The sequence below is a fragment of the Scyliorhinus torazame genome, chromosome 4 (genome assembly GCF_047496885.1).
Source record: "Scyliorhinus torazame isolate Kashiwa2021f chromosome 4, sScyTor2.1, whole genome shotgun sequence".
Lineage (NCBI taxonomy): Eukaryota > Metazoa > Chordata > Chondrichthyes > Carcharhiniformes > Scyliorhinidae > Scyliorhinus > Scyliorhinus torazame.
Genome location: NC_092710.1, coordinates 196,517,010 through 196,542,440, shown reverse-complemented (window position 1 = coordinate 196,542,440; position 25,431 = coordinate 196,517,010). Strand labels below are relative to the sequence as shown.

General features: G+C 47.8%; 1 protein-coding gene across 1 annotated transcript in view; it reads right to left on the bottom strand.

Annotated features, from left to right (window-relative positions):
- Positions 1-1,779: 1,779 nt before the first annotated feature.
- Positions 1,780-25,431, bottom strand: part of LOC140410677 (ammonium transporter Rh type A-like) — a 93,457-nt gene continuing 69,805 nt past the window's right edge. The window contains exons 8-11 of the mRNA XM_072499063.1: positions 10,712-10,821; positions 7,542-7,615; positions 5,855-6,045; positions 1,780-4,237 (exon numbers count right to left, since the gene is read on the bottom strand). Of these exons, the coding sequence (XP_072355164.1) occupies positions 5,968-6,045; positions 7,542-7,615; positions 10,712-10,821 (262 nt within the window). The 3' untranslated portion in view covers positions 1,780-4,237; positions 5,855-5,967. The remainder of the gene's footprint in view (positions 4,238-5,854; positions 6,046-7,541; positions 7,616-10,711; positions 10,822-25,431) is intronic.

The following is a 25,431-nucleotide window of genomic DNA, read 5'->3' as shown; positions in this document are numbered from 1 at the left end:
ATGCATCTAAATTTGCTGATGACATAAAGCTAGGTAGGATGGTAAGCTGTGGGGAGGATATAGAGAGGTTGCTAAGAGTTAGAAAGGTTAAGTCAGTTGGCAACAATATGGCAGGTGAATTTTAATGTCGAGAAGTGTGAAGTTATTCACTTTGGTCGGAAGAATAGAAGAGTTGAATTTGTTTTTTAAAGTGAGAAAATTTTAAGTATAGATAGTCAAAGAGTCTTGGGTTTGCTCATACAAGGAATGCAAAATGCTAACATACAGGTACAGCAAACAATTTGGAAAGCAAATGGCATGTTGCCCTTTATTGGGACTGGAGTACAGGAATAAAGAAGTCTTGCTAGAGTTGCACAAGGCTTTTCTGAGAACACATCTGGAGTATTGTGTTCAGTTTTGGTCACTATATTTAAGGAAAGGAGACGGTACAATGAAGGTTCACTAAATTTGTTCCTGGAATGACAGGTCACCCTATGATGAGAGATTGAGCAAATTGGATCCAATTTCTGTGAAAGTAGAGTTTCGAAGAATGAGAGGCATTCTCACTGAAATGTTTAAGATTCTGAAGGGGCTTGACAGAGCAGCTGCCGACAGATTGTTTCTCTGGGTGAGGAATCTAAAACACAGAGACACAATCTCAGAATAAGAGGTTAATTATTTAGAACTGAGATGAGGAGAAATTACTTCAAAGGGTAGTGAATCTTTGTAATTCTCTCCCCCAGAGGGTTGTCGATGCTCCATCATTGAATACATTTAAGACTGGGAGAAGCAGATTTTTTTTCCCTCAAGGAATTAAGGGTATAGGAAACATGCAGGGAAGTGGATATGAAGCCCAAAATCAGCCATGATCGTAGTGAATGGAGGAGCAGGCCTGAAGGGCCATTTGGTCTATTCCTATCCCTATTTCTTGTGTTCTTGATTAATAAGTTAATCATTACCAACACCACTCCCATCTGGCTCAAGATGCTGCCAGAGTGTGGCGGCTCTCTGCCAGTTCTCTCCACAGATCCTCTTCCTACATCGCTTACAGCTTCAAATTCCTGGTCCACTAACAGGTTCAAAAACAGTTGCTTCCCCACTGTTACCAGAATCCTGAATGACCCTCTTATGGACTGACCTGATCTCTCCAAACTGAGTAGTACTACACTCCATGTGCTTCAGCCGATATCTGAGTCTATGTATTTATATAGTGTATTTATCATATGTCCTATGTTTTTTCATGTATGGAACGATCTGCCTGGACTGCTCATGTACATGTGACAATAAATCAAATCCAAATCCAAACCTGATTGTACATTACTGTGCAATGGGAAGTTTGCTCGGTCACTTTGGAAGCTATAAAGACTAGGAATGGGCAGCATGGTGGCGCAGTGGTCCCAGTTTGATCTGGCTTTGGGTCACTGTCCTTGTGGAGTTTGCACATTCCCCTGTATTTGCGTAGGTTTTGCCCCCACAACCCAAAGATGTGCAGGGCAGGTGGATTGGCCATGCTAAATTGCCTCTTAATTGGAAAAATTGAATTGGGTACTCTAAATTTTTTTTTTTTTTAAATAATAAACGTCGGCCAGTCCAAGTAAGGAGGACAGAATTTTCATGAGAATAAGGTAGCTTCCCTAGTTATTTTTCTGGTGCTAGCACACACATTTGATGGGCCAAATGGCTTCCTCCTGTGTTGTAAAATTGTATGAAAATACTACATTTATTGAATTTTGTCTCATGGTTCTACATGGTAGAACGTGAACTCACAACTTCCATGTTACTTGTCAAATACAATAACTCTAGGCTGCCATACCTTTTATTTTAAAAGTAATTGTGTTATAAAACATGTATAGAAATTTAAACAAGTAGATAATAATGAAGAATCAGCAGTTAGAAATTTTCTATAAAAACAGAACACGCATTTCTTAGAAAAACTATTGGGCACATTGTTACATGGGAATTTGTAACTTTTAGACAGCATTTGATCTATTAAACACGCAATATGGGTTCCATTGAAGCCTTTTCACAAGCTAGGGGATACATTGTGTGTCCACCTGTTATTTTTTGTTAATGTATATTACTTTTCACTGGATCACTGCGAGTATTTCCGCTACATTCACAGGTATTATAGAATTTTACACAGAATAATGAAACCAGTGATCTACGACGTTCCATTTATAAAATTTATACCTACATTTTAGCAACGATGTTTGCTAATGCTCACCAACATCAAAAATCTAATTATTTTGTTGTTCAATATAATATTTCACACCAGCAAGATTACCATTTTGTAGCTTTCTATGCATCATTTTATTTCAATATGTAGTTCTTACTCTTCACTGCTACAGATTTACAGGAAATTTGGTTTGGAAATATTTTATATTACAGGTAAAAGTATAGATTTCAAAAGCTGCAGAGTACATTTATTTTTGAAAAATTTAAATAGCTTATAATGGTCCTTTCCATCTGCATGAGAAATTGTGATAGTCTTGCCTTGAGTGTAATCTTTCAATTCCTCCATGGCTTCGCTTCTGTCGACTACTTCACCTCTAAAATGCTCTGAGTTCTGCGTTCTTCCAGTTCTGCCTCACCTCCTTTGTTCCAGTATTGGTAGACATGCTTTCAAGCTGTGTAGGCACTAAACTCTGGAATCTCCTCCCTTAATCTCGCCACCTTTCTTTCCTGCTTTAAGACACTCCTTAAAACCTACCCCTTTCATCTTAGTCACCTACCTAATTCCTCCTTCGGTTTGGTGTCAATTTTTGTCGGATTGCACTCTCCTTATAAACCTAGGCACAATTCGCACTGTTATGTGGATGTAAATTATTCTTGTAAGGAGTTTGTGTAGAAAGGTTTTTGGAAATACAATAGTCAATGCTATAAATCTATTTTTGTTCTTTGATCTTAGTTCATTCACCAACTTCAGATTTTTATTTAACTTATTTGTGTTAAAATTTAGTTTCCTTAATTTCCTTCCCTTTTTTTTCAATGCACTGGTTCGTGTTGGGAAAATATTTCTTAAGTATCAGCAGCCTGTCCAACACTTGACCAAAGTGGCCATTCTTTATGAATAAAACTGGTGAATAATGGCAGGGTATTTGACATATGAGAAATATAAACAAGCCGAGTTCTGTCCTTGTATGTGCACTGCCCAATGATTTTTCAACATTGATGAGGATTCAGAACCCTGGATGATTTATTTTCTACTTCTTATTTGAGGGACACTGAGGGTGACTTTAGTATCCCTACTTTAGTATATACTAGACAGCACAATAAAGAATTTTGCATTCATATTGTACCTTTCATATCCTTGGGGCATCCAAATGGTTTCACATGCAATTAATGTCTTGCTTTGAAGTATAATCACTGTTGTTACATGTGGTAGCTGAATCTGCCCTCATGAAGCCTCACAAACAACAATGAAATAACCAGATACCCTCGTTTGGTGTTCTTGGTTGGCACATTAATGTTGGTGCTAAAATTGGGAGAACTCCCCATATTATATTTTCTTTATTATTTTGATGGAATGTGGGTTTCACTGGCAAGGCCAACATTTGTTGCCCAATCCTAATCGTCCTTCAACTGTGTGGTTTGCTCGGCCATTATACAGGGCAATTAGAGTCAACGACATTGTTGCGGGCTGGAGTCACATGTGCCAGATCAAGGAAGGATGGCAGATGTCCATTCCATCAGGGAAGTGAACCAGATGGTTTTTCCACAGTTGATGATTGTTTCCTGGTCACCATTACTGACTAGCTTTATTAATTGAATTAAAATTTCACCAGCTGGGATTCGAACCAATGTACACAGAGCATTAGCCTGGGCCTCTGGATTACTTGTCCAGTGACATTACCACAATGTTACCATCTCCACTCTTCAAATAGTGCCACCGGATCTTGTAAATCCACTTGACAAGCTGAACAGCGCCTCTCAATCCGAAAGACTGCACCTTCAGCAATGTAGAACTCCTTCAGTATCTTACTGTCAGCCAATTTGTCCTGTAGTGTGATTGAATCCACAATCACCTGAAGTCCTACCTCCCTGCAACTACAACTTGAAAAAGAGAATTCTAACTGTTGTGTATCGGTAAAACAAATGGGGTTCAGCAAATTAAGAAAGACATGACCAAAAAGGTATATCAAAAGAATGCATATTTACCAGTGGAGAAAAATGTTTTGTTTTTATCTGATTATTATACTTTAGAAAGTACAGAAAGTTAATTCTGTTGCAATCTGAAATCTTCTTTTGTTATGCATTTTTGTTGGGTGTCTTAAAAAATATTAAGGTAGATAAGTCCCCAGGGCCGGATGGGATCTACCCCAGAATACTGAAGGAGGCTGGAGAGGAAATTGCTGAGGCCTTGACAGAAATCTTTGGATCCTCGCTGTCTTCAGGGGATGTCCCGGAGGACTGGAGAATAGCCAATGTTGTTCCTCTATTTAAGAAGGGTGGCAGGGATAATCCCGGGAACTACAGGCCGGTGAGCCTTACTTCAGTGGTAGGGAAATTACTGGAGAGAATTCTTCGAGACAGGATCTACTCCCATTTGGAAGCAAATGGACGTATTAGTGAGAGGCAGCACGGTTTTGTGAAGGGGAGGTCGTGTCTCACTAACTTGATAGAGTTTTTCGAGGAGGTCACTAAGATGATTGATGCGGGTAGGGCAGTAGATGTTGTCTATATGGACTTCAGTAAGGCCTTTGACAAGGTCCCTCATGGTAGACTAGTACAAAAGGTGAAGTCACACGGGATCAGGGGTGAACTGGCAAGGTGGATACAGAACTGGCTAGGCCATAGAAGGCAGAGGGTAGCAATGGAGGGATGCTTTTCTAATTGGAGGGCTGTGACCAGTGGTGTTCCACAGGGATCAGTGCTGGGACCTTTGCTCTTTGTAGTATATATAAATGATTTGGAGGAAAATGTAACTGGTCTGATTAGTAAGTTTGCAGACGACACAAAGGTTGGTGGAATTGCGGATAGCGATGAGGACTGTCTGAGGATACAGCAGGATTTAGATTGTCTGGAGACTTGGGCGGAGAGATGGCAGATGGAGTTTAACCTGGACAAATGTGAGGTAATGCATTTTGGAAGGGCTAATGCAGGTAGGGAATATACAGTGAATGGTAGAACCCTCAAGAGTATTGAAAGTCAAAGAGATCTAGGAGTACAGGTCCACAGATCACTGAAAGGGGCTACACAGGTGGAGAAGGTAGTCAAGAAGGCATACGGCATGCTTGCCTTCATTGGCCGGGGCATTGAGTATAAGAATTGGCAAGTCATGTTGCAGCTGTATAGAACCTTAGTTAGGCCACACTTGGAGTATAGTGTTCAATTCTGGTCGCCACACTACCAGAAGGATGTGGAGGCTTTAGAGAGGGTGCAGAAGAGATTTACCAGAATGTTGCCTGGTATGGAGGGCATAAGCTATGAGGAGCGATTGAATAAACTCGGTTTGTTCTCACTGGAACGAAGGAGGTTGAGGGGCGACCTGATAGAGGTATACAAAATTATGAGGGGCATAGACAGAGTGGATAGTCAGAGGCTTTTCCCCAGGGTAGAGGGGTCAATTACTAGGGGGCATAGGTTTAAGGTGAGAGGGGCAAAGTTTAGAGTAGATGTACGAGGCAAGTTTTTTACGCAGAGGGTAGTGGGTGCCTGGAACTCACTACCGGAGGAGGTAGTGGAGGCAGGGACGATAGGGACATTTAAGGGGCATCTTGACAAATATATGAATAGGATGGGAATAGAAGGATACGGACCCAGGAAGTGTAGAAGATTGTAGTTTAGTCGGGCAGTATGGTCGGCACGGGCTTGGAGGGCCGAAGGGCCTGTTCCTGTGCTGTACATTTCTTTGTTCTTTGTTCTTTGTTGTTGTGAATAGACTACCACATAAAATATTTAGAAAGAACACTGTTTACAACTTAACACTGCTGAATTCCTTTTAGTTGGCTCTAAAAGTTGATGTACGTAAAAAAAAATCATGTTGGATCATGCGTCAGCATTAGTTGTCTGCCTTCCATGTTCTGAAGAAAGCAAATCTTCATGTTCATTTTTACCATTTGGCACCTGTGATTAAGTAAAAGAATCACATGATTAAAAGAAAAAAAATAATGATTTTGCACGTTCGTTGAACTTGAATGGGCTGAATCTATCATGCCTCCAGTGTTTGCTGTGTGTGTTTGTGTGGGACGGGGGGCAATTAAATTAGGTGGGCACCCATTCTTCCACCTCTGAGCTAACCCCTATAATGTGGTAGTCTCACTGCTGTCATTAAATGAACAATTAAGGGTGAATTAGGCTTGTTATGACGTGGATCGTGCTCACGCCCTAAAATGTTTGGAAGCAGGAACCCTGATTTTTCATTTCAACTTGTTAATGTGGGGGATAGGAAAGTTCTTTGGGAGCTGTCCTTTACCGATTGTGGAGTAGCCTACCTTTGGTTCCCTCATAACCATTTGCTCTCTTAAACCCAACCCCAACCCCCTCCCCACTGGCCGCTCACCCTACCCTGCCCAAACCATCCCTGGCCTTACCTGCTCCTTGGATCTAAGACCTTGGGGTCCTTTGTTCACCAGCACTCCCAGCATTGGCCACTGACTGTTAGGTAATTTGGACATTCTGAATTCTCCCTCTGTGTACCCGAACAGGCTGTGGAATGTGGCGACTAGGGGCTTTTCACAGTAACTTCATTGCAGTGTTAATGTAAGCCTACTTGTGATAGAAAAGGTTATCAATATTATTATTATTATTGGCGTGTGCCTGGCGCTGCTGGGATTGATGGAGCCACCGGCCAATCTTAAGCAACCACTAAAGTCCAATATGAACAACAGCTGAACAGACTAGAAAGTTATTTTTAGTAACTCTTTAGCAGTTCACAGAAGATTTAACCTGGAATGGGCTGGTTGTCTAATGAGGAAATGTTGGATAGACTCAGCTTGTATCCACTGTACTTTTGAAAAGTAAGCGAGGACTTGATTGAAACATAAGATCCTGAGGGTTCTTGGCAGGGTGGATGTGGCGAGGATGGGCACGATTATCCCAAAAGGGAACAAAGTCTCCTAGCAAGCACATTTAGCCGCATGTCTCCCAGCACTCACAGTGCCGCTAAATACGTGGCTATTCAATGCGACTCGCGCTGAATAAGAGGCCTGAATGGGGAATGCACGGTTGAGACTGTACTTAGCCCCGTTTTGTTCAGTGGGGAGCTCCGCGCACCGGAACTCCCCATTGTAGCGAGAGATCGAGACACCATTTTTAAATGGCGACTCAATCTCCGAGGCCCTGAAACAATTTCCGACCTCCCCCTCCCCCCAGCCTGAACGCAATATGTTCAGCACTAATAATGTCTATTAAATACTCATTTCTGAGATTCAGTACTCAAGATATGTGGAAGACAATGTCAATATTGAAGTATGAAGGCAACATTAGATTCATTAAAAACAAAATAACGAATCCCCTTTCAGCACATGAGCAGAATAGAATGCAAAATTTAAGCCATAAATAAAGTTAAAAAGGTGGCACTCTAATGTGAAACTTTATGTGAACATACTGAAATTTCGTACCTCCCAGTAAATTTGATCATCAAAACAATTTTGATCTGGTGGTTGCCCCCAAAAGGGAATGAGTAGAATGAAACCTGTAAAGAGAGGATAGGTTGCTCTTTGAATTATAAATAGCTATCTTTTCCATTAGAGCATTTAATTTGTCTACATAGTGAAAGGAAGAATCCCATCATAGCACAGCTCATCAATTTTTTGCCTACGATACAGTTCCCAGTTTTTATTGACATTTATCTCTTAAATAATGGGCGTGATTCAGTGCCTTGTCACGCCCGACTTGGTGTCAGGATGAGATCGTTGAACTCGCAAGAGGCCTCTTGCGAGATTCGCGACACTCAAAGTCTTGTGAGATTCATCGGCATCTCGTGAGAAGTTGCAATCTGGATCTTGCCTCACTGGGTGTGATCAAGACCAGCAAATTTAAATGCGTCATTAGGTTAATTTAAATGTGTGTTCATCGGGTTCACCCAGCGCCCAGGACTCAACGACCATGCCTGGGAGACCTCGCCACTACGCCATTTAGTACTGGTCCACACAAATATGGACCAGTCTTAACGGCACCTGGGGAGGTCTCCCAGGCCATTGGAGACCACCGAGTGGTCGGGAAAGAACAGAATTGTGCCCGGGCCCTCCCCCTTGACACCTGGACACCTTGGCACTGCCAGGTTTGTAGGGTGCCCAGGTGGCACTGCTTCCAGGGTGTCAGGCTGGCAATGCCAGGGTGCCCAGGTGACAGGTTGACACCATCAGGGACCGGGCCGGGGGGGGGGGGGGGGGGGGGGGGGGATATACATTGCCAGCTAGAGGGGGGGAGGGGCTTGAAGGAAGTGGGTTTCTGGGAGCCTCCCCAAAGTTGCGAATTGGGTTGGGGGGAAGATCGGAGCAGCCTTTCAAAATGGTGCCCAGATATCGAGCAGCCTTTCCTGCTAGTGAGATCAGCCTGTCAGCAGGAAATCCCTCTAAGTGTGATCCCGGTGGAGAGAATCTCCCTGAGGCCAAACAAAACAGCAGAGTACCACTGACTAGTGGGATGTCTCTTGGCCTATTCAGCGGCCTTTAACTCAAGTCTGCTGAATCGCGCCCAATATTTTGCCAGCTTTATAAGTGGTTTTCTGTTATCAAGGTCCTTTGAAAGATAAGTTATTCCTACAATGATCTATTAATCAAACAAATAAATGTTCGATCTTCAAATTAATCTAAGGTTTCTTTTGAAAACCTGCAAGAGAAGTCGCCTTTGTGTGAATACTTGCTACTTGATTAACAATATATTGACACCAATTAAAATTGTTGCATCCCTATATTGATTTGTTGGTTGTAGGAAAATGCTGAGCGCAGGATAACATCCAAAACTGAAAAGTTAGGACAGTTCCTCATAGTTAAGGACATAGTTAAGGGGCGGCACGGTATCACAGTGGTTAGCACTGTTGCTTCACAGCTCCAGGGTCCCAGGTTCAATTCCTGGCTTGGGTCATTGTCTGTGTGGAGTTTGCGTGTCTGCATGGGTTTCCAACAGTTTCCTCCCACAAGTCCCGACAGACGTGCTGTTAGGTGAATTGGGCATTCCGAATTCTCCCTCGGTGTACCCAAACAGGTGCCAGAATGTGGCGACGAGGGGCTTTTCACAGTAACTTCATTGCAGTGTTAATGTAAGCCTACTTGTGACAATAAAAAGATTATTATTATTCTGCATCTTGAATGCAAATTTCGCCATATCATCGGAGCACAAGTTAGTATGTTTTAATGTGCCATGCACTAACATTTCTGCAAAACTGAGTCACTTTTGTTAGTTTTGCATAGATCACACTTTATGATGGGGATGTCAATAGGAGTAATCAGTCAATCACATTGGCTCTTTCAGGCAGTCATATAATAAATATGTATAATAGTTGCACAATGTAATAAGAAATTGTTAATTGGTTGGCTTCATAAATGGTCAGAAGCGATCTGCCTAACATTGATGCCTGAGGACACTCTTGTATATTTGCAGTTACTTATTTTTTATAAATAAATTTGGAGTACCCAATTCAGTTTTCCAAATAAGTGGCAATTTAACGTGGCCAATCCACCTACCCTGCACATCTTTGGGTTGTGGGGTGAAACCCACGCAAACCCCGCCTGCCGCACTGGATCTCAGGCAAGCCCCCCCCGCCCCAGATCTCTTCAAGCCTCCCCCCCCTCCCCCTGAATCGCTGGCAAGCCCCTCTCCAAAATACTGGCAAGCTCCCCCCAAACACTGGCAAGGTGGCCCCCCTCTCCTAAGTGAGTAACATCTTGTGGCTTGTAAAATGCAGCCCCCCCTGCTCAGTATCGCCAGTATCCCCTTTCGGACCCCACTCCTTGGCAGTACCAACACATCAGAGTGTACACTTTTAACCACAACCTGACATGCTGCAAGTCAATTTAATGATGGAAGACTTGCCACACGACCCCTATCCTGGGAATGTCCACTGACCTTGGTCCCTCCATTGCAGCCTGAGCCCTTCCCCCCCCCCCCCGATCCCCACCTCCTCTGAAGGAACCTGCTAGTCACTCTGAAGGGAAGTGTAGAGAGGATACTCACCCACTTGCCCCCCTCCATGGTGTCTGGCCCCTGCTTGTCAGGACCAGGAGAGATTGGCGCCCAGGGGATTTCCAGCTGTGGGGGAAATAGGAGCATACCGGGAGACTGGAGCCTCCGGCCTCAAACCTGGCAATTATATTTAAATTCAGGGCTTGATCAGCTGTATTCAGGTTCTCACCTGCTTTGGCCAAGAACATGATCGGGCCAGGTGCAGCAAGCTGGGAGACTCGCAACGGTGAGAATCCCGTTTTGGGACTCACACCCGATTTGAAGAGACCACCAGGAATTCCATCTGGGGCTAACGGCCCTGGAGAATTGTGGCCAACATGTCAATTTGCAACCTTCCATCACCATCTTGACTAACAGGCTACCAGGCCTATAAAGCCTGGCTAGTTTGAATATGATCACATTTAACTTGAATAGGGGAGCCAGGTTTAAGTATTAAAAATGGGTAAATACACTTCTACAATGGGCAACAAAGGTTCCTGGACCTACATCAAGTTCAGAAATTGCAATCCAAACAATTATTTTTTACTTGATTAATTCTTGTATTTCTATTTGTGATGAAAAGTGCATGGAACAAAGTATTATTGGTAGTATTTCATATTCTGACCTGTGATGATTCCTCCAACGAGGGCCACAGCAAGAGTAGCACCCAATCCAGCAGCTTGGTATCCAGCCTGTTGAAGACTATTTCTTGATTCCGGGAAAGTTAAACGAAATCTGAAAGAAAAAGTTAAACATTAGAGGCTGGATTCTCCGTTTGGGAGATGTTCCTGCCGGGAGCGAATATCATGCAATTTGCGTTTCCATTTGGGGCAGGGAGGGCGGGGCGCGATTCGTTCCGTGATTTAGGACATGCAAATGGGCCAGCACTCTGCCTGCAAGAATTGGAAGCAATTCCCAGCACAGCGGGCAGTGTAACTGATGGGGCCGGACTTAGCAGTAAAGAGCCTGACAGCTGGAGCTGTTTTAAGCACTCCACTCACCACACACACATTACAACCATGAATATAGCTCAGAGAAGACCTTGCCCCCGACATCGGGAGTGTGCGGTGAACCCACTGCTCGAAGCCAATGAGGAGAGGAGGAACACCCCAAGGTGTGCCGCAGACTCAAACCCACCCTCCTGAACAGCGCCTAGGAGGTGGTGGCAGAGGCAGTCAGTGCTGCCAGTCTAACCAGGAGGAGATAACTCGTGATCCTGAGGGGTGGGGGTTGCTTGTGAGGCTTCTGCCCTGAGAGGGACACAGAACCCGGGAGGGTTTCAAAGGTCACGGTGGAGGTGTTCTTTGCTTGGTGTAAGCTCTGCTAATCCCCTGCCATCACTTCTGAGGAGTGCCAACACCTGGTGGACCACTGATTGAGCATGACCATGCCATCCCCTTGATGATACCCACCATGCCCGACAATCTTTGAGAGTTTTTTAAGCCTCTCGCTCCCCCTCAACAGCGATGGAGCCTAGTTTCTGCTTGTAAATACTTGCACCAATTGGCACCCGTGTGACCTCTGCCTAAGAGGGGCAGAGGGAGTATTGCGGAAGGCCCAACCCGCTAATGAGGTTTAAATCCATGAAATTTAACATTTTGCATGACCACTGGGGCGGGATGCAAACGTTTATATTGCCACCAGCGGGAGACCAGAGCATGGTGGGGGAATGGGCACAGGGTGCAAATCACCATTTTTCTATTGCATGCTATTTTTTACCCATTCACAATTTGTGCTTCCACCAGCAGGAAGTGGAGAATTAAGACCCAGAGGTTCTGCTTATAACATTATTAAAAGCTTGTTTATTTATAGGGGTGAATTCTGTTTGGGAGAATATGGGCGGGATTCTCTGTCCCGGGTTGCCTGGAATATGTTCCCCAATGGGAAGGAGAATTGGGCATCGGGGGAAAATCAGAATCGCCGCCGGGCACCAAACAGAACTCAATGCTCTACCTCTCCGCTGGCAGTGTGAACAAGGTCTACGATGCACGCCAACAGGGGATGCAAATTAATGGGTCTGAATGTCCCGGTCTCCAGTGGTTCCCGGGGCCCCACGGCTGGGAATCATGTGGGTGCAGATCACTTGTGGTTTTTACCAGTGTAGTCCAGATGTGTTGAACTTCGCGTTGGGCCAAGGGGGCAACATTCACCACATTATAGAGGTGTAAGTGCATTGCAAGCACAAACTGCATTCCAATCAGTCAACCGTATGATTTTACTGCACTTAACTCTCTTTGATGTTGTTAATGTTCACAAACATTAGGATTTCACCGCACAGGCCACTGAGCGTGAAAGGATATGAATGAACCAAAGCTGCAGATGTTTTCTACAGACTGTCAATCACAGACCACTACTCAAAAGCTATGCATGGCTTGCAGCTAATGGATTTGGGGGAACCAGATCCAGGCATTGCAGGAATGGACATGTGGAGCTGCAAGGTAAGTGTTACAGCTATACTGCTTCCCAGTGCCCATGTTTGCACTTGTCTCCAGCTTCCAGACAGGGGTCCCTTTTCTGGAGGGGGGGGGGGAGAAGGGCGGGGGGGAAAGAGGGGGGGGGGGTGGGGAGAGGAGGGATCTGTGGAGGGGGTTCCTTTAGGCACAGGGTCCTTGGGGGGTCCCCTTATTACAGGGGTCTCTGGGGGGGGGGACCCTATTACAGGTTTTGTTGAGGAATCATGGGAACATAGGAATTAGGAGCAGAAGTCGGCAATTCAGCCCTTCGAGCCTGCTCCGCCATTCAATCAGATTATGGCTGATCTCTTCCTGGTCTCAAACCCACTTCCCCACCTGTTCCCCATATCCCTTTAACACATTTTTAAAAATCAGAAATACATCTATCTCCTTCTTGAAACCATTTAATGATTCAGACTCCACTGTACTATGGGGCAGCGAGTTCCACAAATTCACCACTCTCTGCGAGAAGTAGTTGGTCCTCATCTCAATTTTAAAGCTGTGTCTCTCAACCTATATCTGTGACCTCTCATTCTAGATTACCCCACAAGGGGGAACATTTGGTATATGTTTACTTTACCAATCCCTCTCAGTATTTTATATACCTCAATCAGATCCCCCTTTCATCCATCTAAACTCCAGCGAATATATATATGTATATTTTTTTAAAAAAAATTTTATTAAAGGTTTTCAAAAAATATCAATAACAAAATGAGAAAAAAAAGAACCCAACAGGGTTAAGTACAAAACACAGTCCAGAAAAACAACCCTCCATACCCCACTCCCCACTGTACATAAATAATAAATTAACATTAACACCCCGACTTAACACAACAGGTATTTACACCCCCTCAGACCCTTCAGTGTAAATAACAAAAACAATAATAAAGTAATAAAGTAAACCCCCCCCCCCCCCCCCCCCCCCCGCCCCGAGCTGCTGCTGCCATTGACCAATGTCTATCATTCTGCCAGGAAGTCTAAGAACGGTTGCCACCACCTGAAGAACCCTTGTACCGACCCTCTCAAGGCGAATTTCACCCTCTCCAATTTAATGAACCCTGCCATATCACTGATCCAGGATTCCACACTTGGGGGCCTCTCATCTTTCCACTGAAGGAGAATCCTTCGCCGGGCTACCAGGGACGCAAAGGCCAGAATTCCGGACTCTTTCGCCTCCTGCACTCCCGGCTCCTCTGACACACCTAATATTGTGAGCCCCCAGCCCGGTTTGACCCTGTATCCTACCACACTTCACACCCTCCTTGCTACGCCCTTCCAAAATCCCTCCAGCGCTGGGCATGCCCAGAACATATGGGTGTGATTTGCTGGGCTCCCTGAGCACCTAATGCACCTGTCCTCCCCCCCCAAAAAAACGGCTCATCCTTGTCCCGGTCATGTGTGCCCTGTGCAGCACCTTAAACTGTATGAGGCTGAGCCTCGCGCACGATGAGGAAGAGTTCACCCTCCCTCGGGCATCTGCCCACGTCCCTTCCTCAATCTCCTCTCCCAACTCCTCCTCCCACTTACCTTTCAACGCCACCACCGAGGCCTCCTCCTCCTCCTGCATCACCTGGTAAGTTTGCGAGATCTTCCCACTCCCACCCCCCCCCCCCCCCCCCCCCCCCCCGAGAGCACCCTGTCCTGTACTGCCTGTGGCAGTAGCCGCGGGAATTCCACCACCTGCCGTCTGGCAAACGTCCTTACCTGTAAGTACCTGAAGGTGTTCCCCGGGGGGAACCCGTACTTCTTCTCCAGCTCACCCAAGCTCGCGAACTTCCCGTCCACAAACAGGTCCCCCAACTTTCGTATCCCTGCCCTGTGCCACCCCGAAAACCCTCCACCTGTTCTTCCTGGGGCGAACCGGTGGTTCCCCGTAATGGGGTCCACGCTGAGGCCCCAACTTCCCCCCTGTGCCGCCTCCACTGCCCCCAGATTTTGAGGGCAGCCACCACCACCGGGCTCGTGGTATACCTCCTTGGAGGGAGCGGCAGCAGCGCCGTTGCCAGCGCCCCCAGACTCGTACCCACACAAGATGCCGTCTCCTGCCTCTTCCATGCAGCCCCCTCCCCCCCCATCACCCACTTGCGCAGCATCGTCGCATTGGCGGCCCAGTAGTACCCACAGATGTTGGGCAGCGGCAGTCCCCCCCTATCTCTACTCCGCTCCAGGAAAACCCTTCTCAACCTCAGAGTCCCTCGCGCCCACACAAACCCCATTATACTCCTGTTAACCCGCCTGAAAAAAGCCTTCGGGATAAACACGGGGTGGCACTGGAACAGGAACAAAAACCTTGGGAGCACCGTCATTTTGATTGACTGCACCCTACCCGCCAAGGATAGCGGCAACACGTCCCACCTCTTGAACTCCTCCTCCATTTGCTCCACCAGCCTTGTAAAATTAAGCCTATGCAGGGCCCCCCAGCTCCTGGCCACCTGGACCCCCAAATACCTGAAGCTCCTCGCCGCCTTTTTTAGTGGGAGCTCGCCAATCCCCCTCTCCTGGTCCCCTGGATGAACTACGAACAGCTCGCTCTTCCCCATGTTGAGCTTGTACCTCGAAAAGTCCCCGAATTCCCTAAGAATCCTCATTACCTCCGGCATTCCTCCCACCGTGTCCGCCCCATACAGCAGCAGGTCGTCCGCATAAAGTGACACCCTATGCTCCTCCCCACCCTGCACAAACACCCTCCAGTTCCTTGACACCCTCTGTGCCATAGCCAGGGGTTCAATCGCCAGTGCGAAGAGCAGGGGGGACAAGGGACACCCCTGTCTCGTCCCTCGGTGCAACCGAAAGTACTCGGACCTCCTCCTGTTTGTGGTCACACTTGCCATCGGGACCTCATACAACAGCCTAACCCACCTGACAAACCCCTCCCCAAACCCGAACCTCTTCAGCACCTCCCACAGGTACCCCCACGCTACCCTATCGAAGGCTTTCTCAGCGAACATCGCCACCACTATCTCCGCCTCCCCCTCCCTCGCCGGCATCATGATAACGTTCAAAAGCCTCTGCACATTCGCATTCAACTGCCTCCCCTTCACGAACCCCGTCTGGTCTTCGTGGATGACCTGCGGCACACAATCCTCAATCCTCATGGCTAAGACCTTCGCCAGCACCTTGGCATCTTCATTTAGCAAGGAAATCGGTCTGTAAGACCCACATTGCAGGGGATCCTTGTCCCGCTTCAGGATCAAGGAAATCAATGCCCGGGACATCGTCGGGGGCAAAGCCTCCCCCCCTCCCTTGCCTCATTAAAGGTCCTGACTAACAGCGGGCTCAACAGGTCCATATATTTTTTATGGAATTCGACCGGGAAAACGTCCGGCCCCGGTGCTTTCCCCACCTGCATGCTTCCTATCCCTTTGATCAGCTCCTCCAGCCCAATCGGGGCCCCCAATCCCGCCACCAGTCCCCCTTCCACCTTTGGAAACCTCAATTGGTCCAGGAAGCAGCCCATCCCTCCCTCCTCCCGTGGGGGCTCGGATCGGTACAATTCCTCATAAAAGTCCCTGAAGACCCCATTGATGCCAACCCCACTCCGCACCACACTCCCTCTCCTGTCCTTAACTCCCCTGATCTCCCTAGCTGCGTCCCGCTTACGAAGCTGATGCGCCAGCATCCGGCTTGCCTTTTCCCCATACTCGTAGACCGCCCCCTGGACCTTTCTCCACTGCACCTCTGCCTTCCTGGTGGTCACCAGGTCGAATTCGGCCTGGAGGCTACGACTCTTCCTCAACAATCCTTCCTCGGGCTCCTCCGCATACCTCCTGTCTACCCTCACCATCTCCCCCACCAGCCTCTCCCTCTCCCCCCGCTCCCTCCGCTCCTTGTGGGCCCTAATGGAGATCAGCTCTCCCCTCACCACCGCCTTCAGCGCCTCCCATACCACAGCGGGCGCTGGTCCCTCTCCTCCCCCATCTCCAAGTCCACCCAATGCGGGGCGTGGTCCGAAATGGCTATTGCCGAATACTCAGTATCCTCTACTCTCGCTATCAGCGCCCTACTCAAAATGAAAAAGTCGATTCGGGAATAAGCCTTAGGGACATGTGAGAAGAATGAAAATTCCCTAGCCCCCGGCCTTGCAAATCTCCAAGGGTCCACCCCTCCCATCTGGTCCATAAACCCCCTCACCCCTCAGCACACTAGCCGCCACCGGCTTCCGACCCGTCCTAGACCTGGAGTGATCCAGTGCCGGATCCAGCACCGTGTAAAAGTCTCCCCCCCATTATCAGGCCCCCCACTTCCAAGTCTGGGATCCGACCCAACATACGCCGCATAAAACCCGCATCATCCTAGTTCGGGGCATACACATTGACCAGTACCACCCTCTCTCCCTGCAACTTACCACCTACCAATATGTACCTACTGCCATTATCTGCCACAATGCTCGACGCCTCAAATGACACCTTCTTTCCCACAAAGATCGCCACCCCTCGATTTTTGGCACGCAGCCCCGAGTGAAACACCTGACCTACCCACTCTTTCCTCAGTCTTACCTGGTCTGCGACCTTCAGGTGTGTCTCCTGAAGCATAACCACATCCGCCTTGAGCCCCTTCAGGTGCGCGAACACGCGGGCCCGCTTAACCGGCCCATTCAGTCCCCTTACATTCCAGGTTATCAGCCGGATCAGGGAGCTACCCGCCCCCTCCCCCGCCGACTAGCCATGACCCCTCCTCGGCCAGCCACGCGCCCGCACCCCACACCCGGCCCATTCCCCACAGCGGCATACCCCCGTCTCGACCCCCCCCACTCGCTCCAGCTCCTCCTTGACCATAGCAGCAGCAACTCGATTCCCCCCTACCCAACCCCCCCACCCAGCTAGGACCCATCCTAGCTGATTTACTCCCCCCATTGCACTTCCGCAAGTCAGCTGACTCCTGCTGACCCCGGCCACTCCCGCCTCTCCTTCGACTCCCCCCATTGTGTGGCACACCCTCCTCTCCCGTCCCCATCCATAGGCTCTCCCCCTCCCCCTTCCGTTCTAAGCGTAGGAAAGAACCCTCGTTTCCCCGCCCAGGCCCCACCCCCTCCAGTCTTCACCGCGGGAAAAAGCCCGCGCTTTCCACCTACCAGGCCCCGCCACCTCTGACGCAGCTCCTTTTACAGGCCCGGTCCCTTCACCCCTGACTCGGGCCTCCCCCTCCCCCACGGGGCCCCATCTCACCGCCGTCCACCGCCCCCCTGTTCCGTTTACCTACCCCCCTCCAAGAGCCTCCCCGACCAACCCAACCAAAACAGTGCCCAACCCGCCCCAGCCACCCTCACCGACCCGAAAGAGAAAAACACAGAGAAAAAGAAATCCGGAGCAGTACAAAGGAACGAAAATAAACATAACATATCAACCGCAGTCCCCAATAGCCCATCCCGACCCTCAATCTGTGTCCAACTTCTCGGCCTGAACAAAGGCCCACGCCTCCTCCGGAGACTCAAAATAATGGTGCCGGACCTTATAGGTAACCCACAGTCGCGCCGGCTGCAACATGCCAAACTTCACCCCCTTCCTGTGCAGCACTGCCTTCGCTCGATTGTACCCGGCCCTCCTCTTCGCCACCTCCGCACTCCAGTCCTGATATATCCGAACCTCCGCGTTCTCCCACCAGCTGCTCCTTTCCTTCTTGGCCCACCTGAGCACACACTCCCGATTGACAAACCGATGGAACCGCAACAGCACCGCCCGCGGAGGCTCGTTAGCCTTGGGCCTCCTCACCAGCACTCTATGGGCCCCTTCCAGCTCCAGGGGCCCCTGGAAGGACTCCGCTCCCATCAGCGAGTTCAACATGGTGACCACATAGGCCCCCACGTCTGGCCCCTCCAGTCCCTCCAGGAGGCCCAGAATCCGCAGATTCTTCCGCCTCGACCGATTCTCCATCTCCTCGAACCGCTTCTGCCATTTCTTGTGGAGCGCCTCGTGCGCCTTCACCTTTACCGCCAGGCCTAAGATCTCGTCCTCATTGTCAGAGATCTTTTGTCGAGCCTCGCGGATCGCCACCCCATGGGCCATCTGTGTCTCCAGCAGCTTAGCAATAGAAGCCTTCATCGGCTCTAGCAGGTCCGTTTTAATCTCTCTGAAGCAGCGCTGGATACCCTCCTGCTGCTCCTCCGCCCACTGCATCCACACTGCCTGGTCTCCGCCCGCCGCCATTTTGTCCTTCCGTTCGGTGAAATCCCTCCGGCGTCGGCCTAGCCCCTCAATGTTGGGGGTCGGCCCCCAAAGATGCGGAGCATTCCGCACCTTTGGGCCGGCGCGATGCCCGTCTGATTGGCGCCGTTTTTGGAGCCAGTCGGCGGACATCGCGCCGTTGGGGGAGAATTTCGCCCCATATGTCAAAACTTTATCACCGGAATCAATCTGGTGAACCTCTTCTGAACTGTCTCCAACGTGACCACATCCTTCCTCAAACAAGGAGACCAAAACTGGACACACTACTCCAGATTTGGTCTCGCCAACACCCTATACAAATACAACAACACTTCTCTACTTTAATACTGCAGTCATTTTTCAATAAATTTATTTTCAATAAATGCTAACATTCCATTTGCCTTTTTAATTACATGCTGTACCTGCAGACTGACTTCATGCTAGTCATGAACAAAGACACCCAGATCCCTCTGCCCAAGTGCATTTTGAATCTGCTTTCCATTTAGATAATAATTTGCCTTCCTATTTTTTTGGCACTTATCCACATCAAACTCCATCTGGCAAATTTTGACCCATTTGTCTAGCCTATCTAAATCCGTCTGTAAACTCTTTGGTGTGATTGAATGGCCATGCTGTGCCTGAAAAGCAGCTCGCCATGACATAACACGGCTGATAGAAGCCAGGAGAGCCGGCTCCCGGGGTCTACCAAGTTCGCAAAGCCTCACAAGATCTAACGCAATGTAAATGGGCGGGATCAGTTTTTTGCAAATGGAAAATAATAAGACTGGAGAAAAAACGTAAATAAGAAAATATTAAAGTGAGACAGCTAGTCTCACTTTAATATGCAGTTTCCGAGGTCCCCTTTGCCTCAAAGACCTCGGGCGTGCACCGTTCAGGACTGGTCTGCGCAAACGGGTGCCAGTCGAAATGGTATTCGTGGGAATCTCCGAGAGGATTGGAATCCCCCAGGTGCATGCCCTTTGTGCAGTGTGGTACACTGACACTGCTGGTGCCACCCAGGCACCCTGGCAGTGCCACCTTAGTGCCAGCCTGGCTCTTCCAAAGTGCCCAGGTTGCATTGCCAGCTGGCAGGGGCACTGCCAGGGTGTCAGCCTGACACTGCTAAGGTGCCAAGCTGGCGATCGGGCCAGGGATGCCCTGTGCGAGTGTTTGGGGGGGGGGGGGTAGCTGGGGAGGACTTGTTTCTACAGGAGCTGTCAATACTGAGGTCTTATCAGTTTCATTATAAAATATTATGGATGAGGAATGCCATTCAACTCTGTCATGCACTCAAAAAAAACCTCTTTGTCCTCTCTAGCCACGTCCAATTGTTCCTTAAATGATTTCATCTCTCTGTCTGACTGAAAGTGAGCAAAACAAATCTATTTATGAGGATAGAATTCATTTTGTTTGTTCATTCACAGGATGTGATATCATTGGCAAGACTAGCACTGATTGTTCACCTTTATTTCCCCTTGAGAAGGTAAGCCATTTCAGAGGGCAGTTAAGAGTCTACCATATTGTTGTGGGTCTGGAATCCCACATAGGTCAAATTGGGTAAGGATGGAAGATTTCCTCTCCGAAAAGCCATTAACAAAGCAGATTTTTTGAAATGACATCATTACTGAAACTAGCTTCTTAAATTCCAGATTTATCTAATTATTTGTATTTAAATTCCCCATTGGGATTTGAACTGGCTGACACATCATCAATCCTGCCATCTGGATTATTAGTCCAGCAATATAACCACTGTGCTAAAATACCCCCAGTCATTTATGCTGAGAGTCACGATTTTATTTATTTTCTTTTGTGAGGGACACAAAGAGTCCATCACCAGTTTGAGAGAAAAAAAAACCTTAACTTTATTTACATTAATATTTACACAGCACCAGTAGCTCGCTCCAGCCGGTACCTAACTGGCCGGCTCTATTTGTACAACAGAAAAGGTTAATGATTGCACCTTATCGGGGGAGTCATACTCCCCAAGATCTATGGGGTAACCAATTGTCCCTAGCCAGTAGGATCTGTGCAGATTACAACTGTTTCTTATTTACGTTTTTTCTCTAGTCTTATCACATTTCATTTTCCATACTATTGTGATTTTAAAAAAAAACTCAAACCAATACTCTGTCAGCACGGAGTATTGGAACATTTTCCTTCAAATGTAATTTATCACTCATCAACTTACCTTCGTAATCTATTTCGGCATCATTATATTTCACACAAAAGCAAAATATTTGTGGATGCTGGAAATCTAGAATAAAATCAGAAAATGCTGGAAATGCTCAACAGGTGGAGAGAGAAATAGACTTAGCATTTCAGATCGATAGCCTTTCATTGAAATGGCAAAGGTTAGAGGTGTAACAGGTTTAAACCAAATACAGAGGCAGGAAAGGGGAGGAAAGAACAAAAGAAGGACTGTGGTAAGGGAAATAAACAAGAGAAATTAAGTGACAAGGGATGATAGTACAAGGCAAAAGGAGGTGGTACCAGAACAAGTAAAGAAACAAAAGGTGGGTCCAATGCAGGCATAAATGACAAATGTAGAATTATCGGCAACAGCTGTCATCCACAAAAGGGAGCAAAGGGCACGATTAAAAATTATTGAACTCTGGAGGCTGTAATGCAATTGTGAGCGACCTGTGGCCTGCAAGCTGTATGCGACCCAACAGACTTGTGTGCGGCCTGAGAGACATTTTATTGATTGTTGCCTACATGCAGATTTACCAGTCTCTGCTGGTTTCCATTCACGTAGTTTTTTCCAACCAGTATTACTAAGTGATCGGCATGTGAAGTGAGGTGCGTGCTGATTGCACTCAATGACTGTGAGAGCCGTGCGCTCCCTCTGCATCCAATCAAAGGGTTGCTATGGTTCAACCTACACACCCTGAAAATTTTAGGTATGCAAGTGCAGTTAGCAAAATTACCCTATCGCAGGAGACTTTCTTGGTTACAACACCTCTAGATGTGGGAGGTTGTGCTTTTTTATGTTACTTGTATGCTTTGAATAAGGTCAGCATAAATATTTATATTTTTTGACTATTTGAGGTTGATGACAGTTCTATTAATATATGAATGATTAAACATTTTCTATAACTCGTTATGAAATATTTCACGTGTATTAAATGTACTTAAATTGTTTTCATGGGTCATGGTTGGCGCACAAACCCAATTTCAATCTTGTGGCCCACTGAGATGAAGGAGGGCCATTCATATGCTTAGGTAGCTTGTCACTGCTGTAAAGTGCCTGATCGAAAAAAAACAATATTGAGCATCATTCGAACAGTGTGGAGCACCGAGGTAAGAGAGGACAGCATGAGAATGCAGAGCAGAATTAAAAGGACAGGTGACTGGAAACTCAAGTCCTGCTCAGAAAAGTGGTCATTTGGTTCTCCTCAGTGTAAAGGAGACTGCATACAGGGCAGTGAGTATCGGTTATGAGGTTGAAAGAAGATCAGACAAATCACTGATTCAGCAGGAAGCAGTGTTTGGAGCCTTGGAGAGTGAAAAGGAAGAAGTAAAAGAGTAGAAATTTCCACTCTTGCACGTACGTAGTCAGGTGCCATGCGAAGGTAAGTAGGTGTTGGGAGTGATTGGGGATGTAGACCAGGATGCCGCAACAGGAATGGTCCCGTTAGAATATTGAAAGGAGAGTGAAAGGTTTGTTTGGTAGTGACATTATGCTGGAGGCAGCAGAAAAAGTGGAGGATGATGTGTTGAATGTGGAGGTTGGTGGAGCGGAAGATGAAGACCATGATGTACCATCAATAACGACAGAAGACGAGTTGAGAGTGAAACTGTGGCTTTAATTAGCTTAAAGATACCTGCTGGCAGCTGGCCCCAGACTGAAGGCAGAGCCGGAGGTTGGCCACCTTTATGCCCGAACCCGAGGGGAGGAGCCACAGGCAGAGCCAGCAGGGGCAAGCCCGGGCATGTTACATACAGCAGGTATAATATAATACAGTGGTTTACCACATTCACCCTCTGTTAAAAAGGAGTCCGGTGGGGGTAAAGTATACGGTTGAATTATATATCGAGTCTGTCAGGGGCTTTGACTTTCCGCTGTGGCCGCCGCAGTCCCGGCTGTGGTGTGGATACTGGTGTCGGATGAAGTGTTGAGGCCTGCGTGCCGTCTTCTGTGTCACCATGTAGATGAGTGCCTGGCGACGGACCCTGAGGCTCTGGCGTGCCATGCACTGGGACTAGCGGAGTATGCCATGGCCCTGGTGCACCATGGGTAGCAATGGAGGGAGAAGGTGTAGGGTCGGGGGTAGTGGTGATGGTCGCTGGGGAACCTGTGGGTGCCAAATCCTGAAGGGAGACTGTGTCCTCCCGCCCGTCATGGTGTGCCACGGAGGCATATTGGGGGTTAGCATGGAGGAGATGGACCCTTTCAACCAGGGATCCGACTTATGACTCCTTACATGATTCCACAGGAGGACGGGCCCTGGGACCGTCAGCCAGGACGGGAGCAAGACCCCTGAGGTGGACTTCCTGGGGAAGACAAACATTCTCTCATGAGGGGTCAAATTGGTGGCGGTACACAGAAGCGACCGGATGGAGTGGAGCGCATCAGGAAGCACCTCCTGCCAGCGGGAGACAGGGAGACTTCTAGACCATAGGGCAAGAAGGACGGCCTTCCAGAACGTCACATTCTCCCTCTCCACCTGTCCGTTCCCCTGGGGGTTGTAGCTGGTAGTCCTGCTTGAGCTGATGCCCTTGGTAAGCAGGTACTGACGCAGCTCATCACTCAGGAACCCCGATCACTATGGATGAAGCTGGGGAAACCAAACAAGGTGAAGAGGCCGTGCAGGGTCTTGATGACTGCGGCAGAGGTCATGTCAGGGCATGGGATGGCGAAAGGGAAACGTGAGTACTCATCAATTATGTTGTGGAAGTACACGTTCCGGTCAGTGGAGGGGAGGGGCCCTTTGAAATCGACGCTGAGGCGCTCAAAGGGGCGGGAGGCCTTTACCAGGTGTGCCCTGTCTGGCCGATAGAAGTGTAGTTTGCACTCCGTGCAGAAATGCAGCTTGCGATTCTCCGGGGCGCTGTCGCCTCATGGCAAGGAGATGCCTAGCATACACCTCATTGACTTTCCTGACATACTGTCCTTTCAACAGCGTTATCGCATCTGCGTATGAGGCAGAGTCTCTGATAATAAGATATACTTGCGGGCTCACCCAGGAGTTGAGAATTCGCAGCTTGTGCGACGACGGTGGCGGAGGATTCGATGTAGGATTCGAAGCAGCGTAGCCAGTGTTCGAACATGGTAGTGGCATTGGCTGCTTGGCGATCAGGCGATCAGGTTTGAGTGATTGGTCCATCTTAAAACTTTAAGCTAATTAAATTGATGTACCATCAATAACGACAGAAGACGAGTTGAGAGTGAAACTGTGGCTTTAATTAGCTTAAAGATACCTGCTGGCAGCCGACCCCAGACTGAAGGCAGAGCCGGAGGTTGGCCACCTTTATACCTGAGCCTGAGGGGAGGAGCCACAGGCGGAGCCAGCTGGGCCAAGCCCGGGCTTGTTACATACAGCAGATATAATACAATACGGTGGTTTACCACATACAAGTGGAACTGTATTGTGGTTCTGGGAAGAAGTGGAAAGTGTGAGAAAAGAGGTGCAGGAAATCAAATGGATATTGTCAAGGGCCGTGTCAATTACAACAATGCATGATCCTCAGTCGAGGATGGAGCAAGACATTTCAGATTTGCTGGTATAGAATGTTGCATCAGCAGAACAAATATGATCGAAATGGAGAAACTGGGAAAATGGAATAGAGTACTTTCAGGAAGTGGGGTGGGACGAAATTTGGTCCAGGTGGCTGAGAAAGTCCTTGATCTGATCGTGAAGGTTTGCCTGTCTCCAAAAATGGGGACAGAGAATTCGATGGAAATAAAGGACTAGTTGGAGATGGAGCAATTAGGGGAAGGGTGGAAATTGGAAGCATATATTTTTTTGAAATTTTCCAGCTGGGAGGAGAGAGCTGGAAATGGATGTTGTCACAAGAACTTACAAAAGAGGTGAAGGAAGGGAGCTGATTAGGACTGGAGCAACGAATGTTGTACAAAATCGAAAGAAGGCAGACAGAGCCAGGACTATACTGGTTCCTATACAAACCTTTTTATTTGGAAGAAGTGACTGCAGTTAAAGGAAAGTTGTTCAATGTGAGGACATGTTTAGCCAGGCAGTGATTGGGCCTCTGTTCCCGGGAAAAAATGGAGAGAACTCAGACTGTCCTCGGAATGGAGGTGTAAAGAGACGGATTGTCCATGCTCGAAAAAACGGTTAGAACCAGCAAAATGCTAAAATAGCAGAAGGCTTCAGAAAATCACAGAAATAAGTGGGAAGAGATGAAATAAGGTGAAAAAAATCAACCGAGGTAAGAAGAAATCAGTTCTGGGGGGAAATGTGGCTGAAATGATGGTCCTATTAGGACAGTCCTGTTTGTGGATTTTGATAAGGAAATAGATATGAGCTGTTTGTGGCTGGGGGTCTATGAGATTGGAAGGCATCGAGGGAGGACTGCCAGAGGAGATGAGCAGTTGATAGCTTGATGGTTGGTGGTAGAGGCACAATCCAGGAGAGATAAGAAGAAGTATCAGAGTTGCATTCAGTCTCCGTGTGGTAGAAGTTGATTTGCCGTAAGTGGTAAGTTGCAGGGAGAGAGGGTGGTACTGGTCAATGTGTATGCTCCCAACTGGGGCGATGCGGGTTTTATGCGGCGTATGTTGGGTCGGATCC